This window comes from Parasteatoda tepidariorum, chromosome 7 (assembly GCF_043381705.1).
Source record: "Parasteatoda tepidariorum isolate YZ-2023 chromosome 7, CAS_Ptep_4.0, whole genome shotgun sequence".
NCBI classification, from domain to species: domain Eukaryota; kingdom Metazoa; phylum Arthropoda; class Arachnida; order Araneae; family Theridiidae; genus Parasteatoda; species Parasteatoda tepidariorum.
In genome coordinates, this window is record NC_092210.1 from 72213718 (window position 1) to 72222780 (window position 9063).

The 9063-nt window shown below is 29.3% G+C and overlaps 2 protein-coding genes across 2 annotated transcripts in view; both read left to right on the forward strand.

The window, feature by feature from the left end:
- Positions 1-9063, forward strand: part of LOC107445558 (chymotrypsin B-like) — an 83848-nt gene that overhangs the window by 55005 nt on the left and 19780 nt on the right. The window lies entirely within an intron of this gene.
- Positions 1-9063, forward strand: part of LOC107445560 (enteropeptidase-like) — a 40297-nt gene that overhangs the window by 14216 nt on the left and 17018 nt on the right. Inside the window, exons 6-8 of the mRNA XM_071183385.1 lie at positions 1079-1199; positions 1720-1844; positions 4047-4166. Coding sequence (XP_071039486.1) covers positions 1079-1199; positions 1720-1844; positions 4047-4166 — 366 coding nt within the window. The remainder of the gene's footprint in view (positions 1-1078; positions 1200-1719; positions 1845-4046; positions 4167-9063) is intronic.

Genomic DNA, 9063 nt, shown 5'->3' on the forward strand with positions numbered 1-9063 from the left:
AAAGTTTAAATGGGCCTTTCATGTTATATCATTAAATTTAGTAATACTATTTCTCGGGCATTAGGTTTTAACTCTTATAAGAATATACATATTTTTTTCTGTTAATGTACAAATATTTTTCCGATGTGTTTTGGATATTCCTTCTCTAATAAAAAGAGATACCATTTTGTTTTCGGTTGTACAAGAAAGAAGATCAAGCATTTTTCTTTTTTAAATTTAATAAGCCACATTAAAGAAGGAACGTTGCAATGCTACACGCTACATTAACGACGTCTCCAGAGTAACTGAATGACGGTTCATATGGAAATCGCAGGTAAGCGTCTCATACAACAACGCCCCCTATAGTTCGTTGCGATCGCGAATTAAATTGTGGTTGTGAACTCATGAAATTAGTTTGAGCAATATAATGTTATAAGAACATAATTGCTATTTTAAAAATCGATTACTTTGAAAAATCACTTCTGTTCAGCAAGAGATCTAAATATTTAAAATACTAATATATAGTAATATTACTATAGTTATAATAGCATAATAATAAAAGCAGTATAGTAGTAGTAGTAGTATAGTAATAATAGATAGTAATAATAGCACCAGAGAAAGCAAACAGAATTCCTTTTAGTACATATATGTTAAGTGAATAATTTTAACTTTAGTAGAAAAACTGTTTTCTGCCAAGAAAAGACAATTATTGCGAAACAATCATTGGGATCATCATGAATTGTTGGTCAATGAGAATGAAATTTTTCTTGATGATTAACCATGATAGTATTAAAGTAGCATTTTCCATCATGAAATGAGGAAATTTTATTGGTATATCAAAAACCATGAACCCATAATGAAAAATGTTGTATGAAAGTGTGGTGATTAGGTTAACTATATTAAATAAATTGATTCAATAAAAATTAACTATCAACACAGTTTAATAATAATAAAAAATAAAATAAATTATATTAAGTTACAACATAGAAAAACAAATAGGATTAGCAACAGCAGCATTTCAAAAAAGATGTAAGTCCATCGGTCAGCAAGATAGAATGAATGTTTTTCAATTTACCTGTTGCCATTTCTTGAAACTAAGGTTTTAACACAGAGATGTTGCCCTCTTATAGAAAAGTCATTTCCTAGAGTGGAAAGTTTTGTACTGCCACCTGGCGAGCAAAGTTCATCGCCATCTGGTGAGAAGGTGGTTCACCACAAAGGTGAGCATCAAATGATGTTGGACCATCATGAATCGCATTGAAACCAAAGTCAAAATTTTTTGATGGGACCATCAAGAATTTTAACTCGGGAATAGTCTCATCAAGCTCACATGGATATATCAGCAATAAACTTGCAAGAGAGGTTTGTGCTGTATGGCACACCACTACAACTAAATCTTTTAAAATCATCTATCCACAAAGAGCTTTATGTTGTTGCTTCAAAATGTGTGTTTTTTTTTTAAAAAAACATAATTTGATAGTTTTCACAGTTAGCCATTAAGTTCTTTAAGGAAGCTTGCAACTAATTTTAAAGCTCAGTGAGAACAAATCTAATTTTTATAAGTAGAATGAAGAAATTCTAATTTCACATACATTTCTATAATAATTCACGTACATTTCTATACCCTCCTGTTTCTTTCTTTTTTTTCTTTCTTTTTTTAAAAAAAAATGTTTCTTGAAACTCTGGTGATAATTGGGGCTCACGGTATCTGATAAATAAAACATAAAATTTAAATTGCAGGATCTGGATTTACCGATGTTCTGAAACAAACTGAGCAAGTAGTGCAAGGTGAAGAAACATGCAACAATGTTTATAGTCCACCAGTACAAATCTGCGTTCACAAAATAAACAACTCCCCATGCCACGTAAGATTTTATTAATTTATCTAAGCATGCTTTCATAAATTTTAACAAGAATAAAATAATTCTACCCCTTGGCAAAATGGGTCTTTGCTTGAATTTCAAGGCACCCGCACTTTTCAACTACAATAATCAAGAGTAATAGTAAACAGTACGCATGCGTTGCTATGGCGACTGCTGCTGTTTGATAGTTCTTTAAACTTCTTTTTTTTCACTTTTAATTTTGTTATGCATGAAGTTTGTGAGTTCATTTTTGAAATATGGGACCAGAGAGATCTCATAAATACTTCTTGAGTTGTGAATAAAAGAGAATTTCATCATTTGAACGCTATTTTTGTTTTTATTGTTTTAATTAGGAATCAGAAATTCTACTGGATCATTTTCAATACTAATTCAGGGAAATATCACAAATAAAGAGAGTCCAAACATGGTCCCAAAAGTTAGAGTTGAAGCAAAAAAAAAAAAAAAACGATGAAGAGGCCTAAACTTACTGAGGCTGAAAAAGCCAAATAACGAAGACGGGAATACCTTAAGCGTTACACACAAACGAAAAAACGAAAGGATTCCTTTCGCAAACGCATGCATGAAGTCCGTCCCTCACAAAAGTACCAAAGTGGTTGAGAGAATTGAACCCTACCAAAGAGCGAATGGTGACTCACCGAACCTTTCTCATGCAAACATAAGAAATGGGTGCTGATCACCAGTTAGGGATAAAATAATCCACTGTCAACGTACCCAATAACTTGCACAAGACCGTAGTCTGTCTTCCCCGCAATTTAAATGATTAATTCACTATTCATGAAAAATTAAAAAAATGCCTAGCTTGCAAATCATATTTCATGTATGAACCTGTGAATCTGAAACGGGTGTATGATGCAGCTTACAATCTCCATCAAACACCATTGTACCAAGCCGAAAATGTTAATATTGATCTCGATTGACTCTTCAATGTCTATTCAGTCATCAAAAGAATTTACACAGAATGTGTCTGAGCTGCATTTAAATATGTTTGCGAAATTGTCTACCAAGCAGTTTAGGATTAACAGTTAAAGATGTACTAGATGTAACAATGTAACAATAACTAGATGTAAAGATGTAACAATAAAGTTTCTCTTCCAAAAACAATTAGACAACAATCATTTTGCCACTGGGTGATGCTTGTGATCGCCTTGCGGCAATCACAATTTTCTTCGTTTTGTAGTGAATAGTATTTCAAATTTTTGTTCCATTTTATTTTGTCAAATTTTATTTTATATTTTATTTAGTATTTATTTCTGTACAATTCATTTCGCAATAACTACTGATTAAACACATTTACTAATACTAATTTTTTTTTTTTTTTAACTTACGAAGTTTTTCTTTTTTTTTCCTTTTAATAGTTACGAACTTGTCTCAAATCTTTTAAATCTCCAAAAAAGGATAGGGAATAATTGGAATCTTCTTGATTAAAGCAATAAAAGCAACGTGATCAAAGATCAAAGCACAACGTGATCAAAGCACAGATGAAAGTATAAATTTGGACAAACTATAAAGCTTCGGTTCTATAAACAAGAACCTTTCTCAGTATCTAAGCACTAAATTCACTAAGAGTCTAGTGTAATCTCATTGTTTTAACACTTTTGGTGTTTTGATACAGAGGAAGGTTCTTATTTATAGAGCCGAAACTATAGTATGCCCATTTATGTATTTTCATTTGTGCTTTATTCACATTGTTTTTATTGCGTTAACCTTTAATTAATAAATATTTAGACGGGTTTAGATTTTTGTTACAGCTCGATTAGATTTTTTTATAAGCTAAATTATACGTTTAAAGCTTTCATATAAATTTTAATAGTAAAAAATTAACTATACACATGATGCTAAAGTTGTAATTCTTCACATTTTTTATTATATTTTCTATTTTTATGTTCATGGATCCTTTATATTTTTGACAAAAGAAAAACTTAAAGATGCTCAAAATGTGTAAAACAAAGGTTGTAACTAAAATTCAGAAAACTATATTTTTTTTCCTTTTTCGATATTTTTACAGTGCATAAATTGTCTTTAAATTTTAGTGTAAGTATTAGAAATATTTCATTGAAATATCTTGCTAGGACGAAAATAAATGCAGAAAAAAGAAGGAAATGAGAAATTTGAAACATGTGTTTTCTGAAACGAGAGTGTTTTAATTAGTGACATAGCTTCAATCGTCAAATTTTATTATTTTAGGGTGACAGTGGTGGACCCCTTTCTTGTAAACTGGGAGATAAATGGTTTTTGATGGGAGCTGTAAGCTATGCCAGTGCCACCAATTTCATGGGCGGCCTCTGCGGATTGCCAGAAAATAGAGTTGTGTTTGCTGCAACAGCTGACAAAGCTGATTGGATTAAAAACATTATTAATAAATATAACTAAATACATTTTGAATGTATATTAGATAGTCAAATAAAATATTTGCTTATCTATGCGTTGTGAATGTATATTAGATAGTCAAATAAAATATTTACTTATCAATGCGTTGTTTAAAAATTTTAACTGATTTTCCGTAACTAGACATGGAAATTTAAACTTACAGTTATTAACCGGTAGTTAAAATTACAGTTATTAACTTAGTAGCCATATTTTCTTTAAGCCTAATGAGTCTATGACTGATATCGATAGGTTCTTTTAATTTTAAAGCCACATTTAGCAGGTTTTTTTTTGCTTAGATTAAATTATATTTAAAAAAAATCACATTAGAAATAATCTACGGCTATAAAAAGTTAATTAATCAATAAAATAATATGATTAAAAAATTAGTTAGTGTGTCAAAATTTAGTTAATCCGCGAACTTAATTTTAAAATATTTAAGGATCCAAAATGTACAATTTTGCATTACGTGAGTAGTTAAGGAATTCTCATTCTACATGAACCTTTCAAATTACAAATTGATGGATTCTGATGGCTCAAAATTTTTAATGGAAACATTGAAGGGTTTAATGAAAATTCTGTTTTCCAAAGTCTTTCTGCATTAATTTATTTTTATCATCAGGCCATTTTCAAAAGAAAAGAAGAGGAACAATTTGAAAAAGTGACTGGCTGTCTCATTAATTTTACTCGCCATTTTTTTTTATTGATTCACCACATGTCGAGTTATTATTTTCAGGTCTAACGGTAACTGACTAATCAGACAGTTTGAACTCGACAATCTTGAATGTCTCAAAGTTCACTCCGACTTTTATCTATAAATATATTCAGTTTTATGTCTTTATTGTTTTATATCATTGCAACATTAAGCAATATAGATTCAAACAGGTTTCTTACTGAGGGAAAAAATTGTAAGTATTTTGAATAGATCGGTAAAAAAATTAGCTTTTCTATCTTGCTATAAGGTAATTCCATGTATAGAACAAATACTGATTTACTGTAACGAACAATTCTTTTAGTATAAATGCGAAAAATGATTTGTATACAAACTTTGTATATATATTGTATATACAAAGAATATTACATATACATATTTGACATTTACATACATATACATATACATATACTTTGTATACATATTTGAAATTATATTAGATTTGAATAGATATGCAAAAACAATAAAATTTGACTACAAAATGCTGTTTTTCTTTTTTATTTACAATGCGGCGAGAAGAAAATTTTTCATTAAAAAAAAAGTCACTAAATAGACATTGTTATGAGCAAAAGAAACTGTAAGCACCGTAGTTATTTCAATTCGACTTAGTAATAGTTTACAATCCACCTATATAAAGAGTCCTATATAAAATTTTGATAAAGTTGTGGCCCGCCATTTGACTGGTGTTTTTAATTGTGACCCCCGGCCTCATGTAAGTTGGAAACCCCTGATCTATATAATTCGGGATGCAACAATAAGGAATCATCTGAATTACTTGAAATAATATCATTTATATTGATTATTAATAAATTTTTATCTTTTTCTTGGTAAGTATTTTTTAATTTTGAGAATGATAAATTTAAACTAGAATTCAGTTATTCTGTTTTTAACTTACAAATTGAAATTCATATCGAGATCTTGCAATTATAAAATTTTATTGTGTGGTATGTCATCTTAAAGTAATGGAAGGATAATCTATGTATGTACTATATAAGAATAAAGTTTTCAAATGAAAATATATAATTTTGGAATTCTCTGGATTTGTAAACAGGTACGTGTTGCAATTTTTATAATAAATTGTTTTTTTTTTTATTTGATAGTAATTTTCTTTAGAATGATTTTCTACGTCCGATTATGAATAAAAGTAAAACAAAAAGAAACATTAAAGTTTTTTATTTTAATGTGAGGAATTTTTAGAATCGTTTTTTTTTTGTTTCGTAAACATTGTTTATTTTACGTTTTTTAGTTTCTAAATAATAATTTCTATTGAAATGTAAAATTTTTTGATAAAAATTGTTGTCAAAAAACTTTTTTTGCAAAATTAAGCTATGTAAAATTATGAGCTTATGAGTACTTTTTGCATATTTTAATGTTTGAAGTAATATGATTCTTAAAACTATGGAATGTGAAGTTTAAATAGGCCTTTCATGTTCTATGTTTAAATTTAATAAAACTAATTCTCAGGCATTAGGTTTTAACTCTAATGAGAAGATATATATATTTTTCTGTTTATTTACAAATATTTTTCCGATGTGTTTTGGATGTTCCTTTTCTAAAAAAAAGAGATACCATTTTGTTTTCGCTCGCATAAGAAAGAATCAAACATTTTTCTTTTTTAAATTTAATAAGTCACAATAAAGAAGAAACGTTACATTGCCGCATTGAAAACATTTCCAGAGCAACTGGATGACTGCTCTTATGGAAAGCGCAGGAATTCATCTCGTACAACATTGCCTCCTACATTTCGTTGCGAACGCAAATTCAAGAAATTAACCAATATATGTGATAAACCAATCACGTAGCGGAAAAGAAAGAATGCAGTAACCCGAAGGTGACGTCAAAGAATATCACGGTAGAGCACCTGTAATCAGAAACGGGGTTTCAGCAAAATTATACAAAATTTATCACCAAACCAAGGGGCCGAAGATTCTTTACCTAAGCCTGTATAAACTTACTAACTGACTTACTTCGCTAAGTGGCTGTGAAGAACTTATAACAAATATAGCTTATATTTAGTAGTTGTCACCACGCATCAGAACTTATTACTGAAATTAAGCATCACTGGCGTCAATAGTTTGCAGTAGTAAAAAATATATTTAAGTTACGTACTAAATGCCAGGTCTAATCAATAATATATGCAATGATCTTTATAACACGAAAAATTGGAAAATGCGACAAAATTATGTTAGTTTTATTGTATTCTCCTCTATTACAAATTTTTAATACAGTTGACATGAATTTCAATATTTTATTTGGAAAAAAAATTGCGCTCAAAGTAAAGTGTAAAAGTAATTCGAAGACACGTAGCTCGTAACTTTTAGTTACTTTTACCAGGTGTGTTAACAGTTTTCAAGATGTGTTAACCTTGAATAAAATTATTTTTTAAATAACAACTATTATCAGTTTTAATTCGGGAATTTTTTTTTTGTTGAATGCCTTGCCTTTCTAATTGATAATTTTTTTTTTTTTTTTTAAATTTTCTATTTTACTAAAGTTTTCACAAAAAAATGTAAAACTAAGCTGCATGCGTTTCTGGGAAATTACATTATATTTATTAATAAAGTTTTAATTAAATTAAAGTTTTAATTTAATTAAATCGGGCCAAATTTAAAAAAAATGAAGCAAAGAAAAAAGGAAAAAAATATTTATATATAATGTTAAAAACTATTTTATTGCTCTTCAGTATTTTCAGCACTCCAAGCGAATATAACGCAACAAAATGAAGAACCCGTGTAAAAATTCAGCGTGTTCAACTTTTTGTAAGAATTTATCTAAACACTTTTTACAAATTCAAAAAAAAAAAAAAAAAAAAATCTTACCTATTAGAAAATAAAAATTTTCTATTTTTAATTTTACGATAATTTTGAATATTTATTCACGCAGGTCCATTTTCCTAGAATCGACCAGGTTCGCATTCTAATCTGAGCTGTTGATCTGCCACGTTACCGAACCAGGTCCTCCTCGGTTACCGAACCTCAATTCACTGAGCTTTTTCTTCCCGGTGCTGAAGTATTCATTGTACGAAATGTGATGTCAGAATCCGATGAGCAACTGCAGTAGAAAAGCAGGCTTAAAAACATCAAAATCTGATTGATTAAACAAAATTAACAGCACCTCGATTTATCTAATGAAAAAATTGAATTTTTGTTCTTCAGAAGTACAGATTTCTGCTTTGTAAGTAACAAAAAATTCTTGGAAATAAACACAAATCTGTGTAACCGCTTTGGAAATAGACCTACAAAATTATGAATAAATGAAATAAATATAAAATCAAACGTTTTGCATCCAATATATTAAAAGCAAGAGGAATTAAAAACTATATTCCTATTCTCACGGTTGCAGTAACAGAATTTTAAAGTTTTAAAAGAAGTTGAAAAAAAGCAACTAATACTTTTTTTTCTTCCTTTAAACGTAACCACCACAATTAAAAAAAACTTCAAGAGAAGAAGAAACAATATTTTCAGCATAAAAAAACGTCGGTGCGAAGTGGAGATGAAAAAAAATAAATTCCATACATTTTCAACAGAGAAGCGATTCAGCTTCACTGAAGGTGGTCTGACGCGATGAGAAACAAACCCACGGCGATTGAGTCTTCTTGTCCTTGTTTAGCGTTGTCACTATCCATGCAAAAAATACCGTTCTAATCCCATTTTATGTTCCGTGAGGGATCCACGTTTTTCAATCTGAATATATTACTTAAATTAATTAAAATCATTGGCATCAATAATAATATAGCGATTTTTTTATATTTCTCTTAAACAAACTAAGAGAAATAAATATTTTTTTGATCAAATCGAGCTATAAACTGGCAATTACCACTGATGTTACTTTTGAAATATGTTAAAAATCGAATGGTCTATAGTTAAATTTTAAACAATGGCTAATGCTTAACCAAACAGAATATTCCTTTTCGTTGTTTGCTCATCTTTCTCGAACAGTCCGTCGTAGAATGTTCTAATGTCGACAGTGACCTTCCTCGCATTTTAAACTATTTGTATGCCAAATTTCATCGATTTCTGTTGAATGATTTAGGAGTCTATAAAGAAAACCCTCCACAAACAGACAAACATTCATTTTTTAGAAATATAGTTATTAATCACTAGCCGCCTAAGGCGGCCAGCTGTC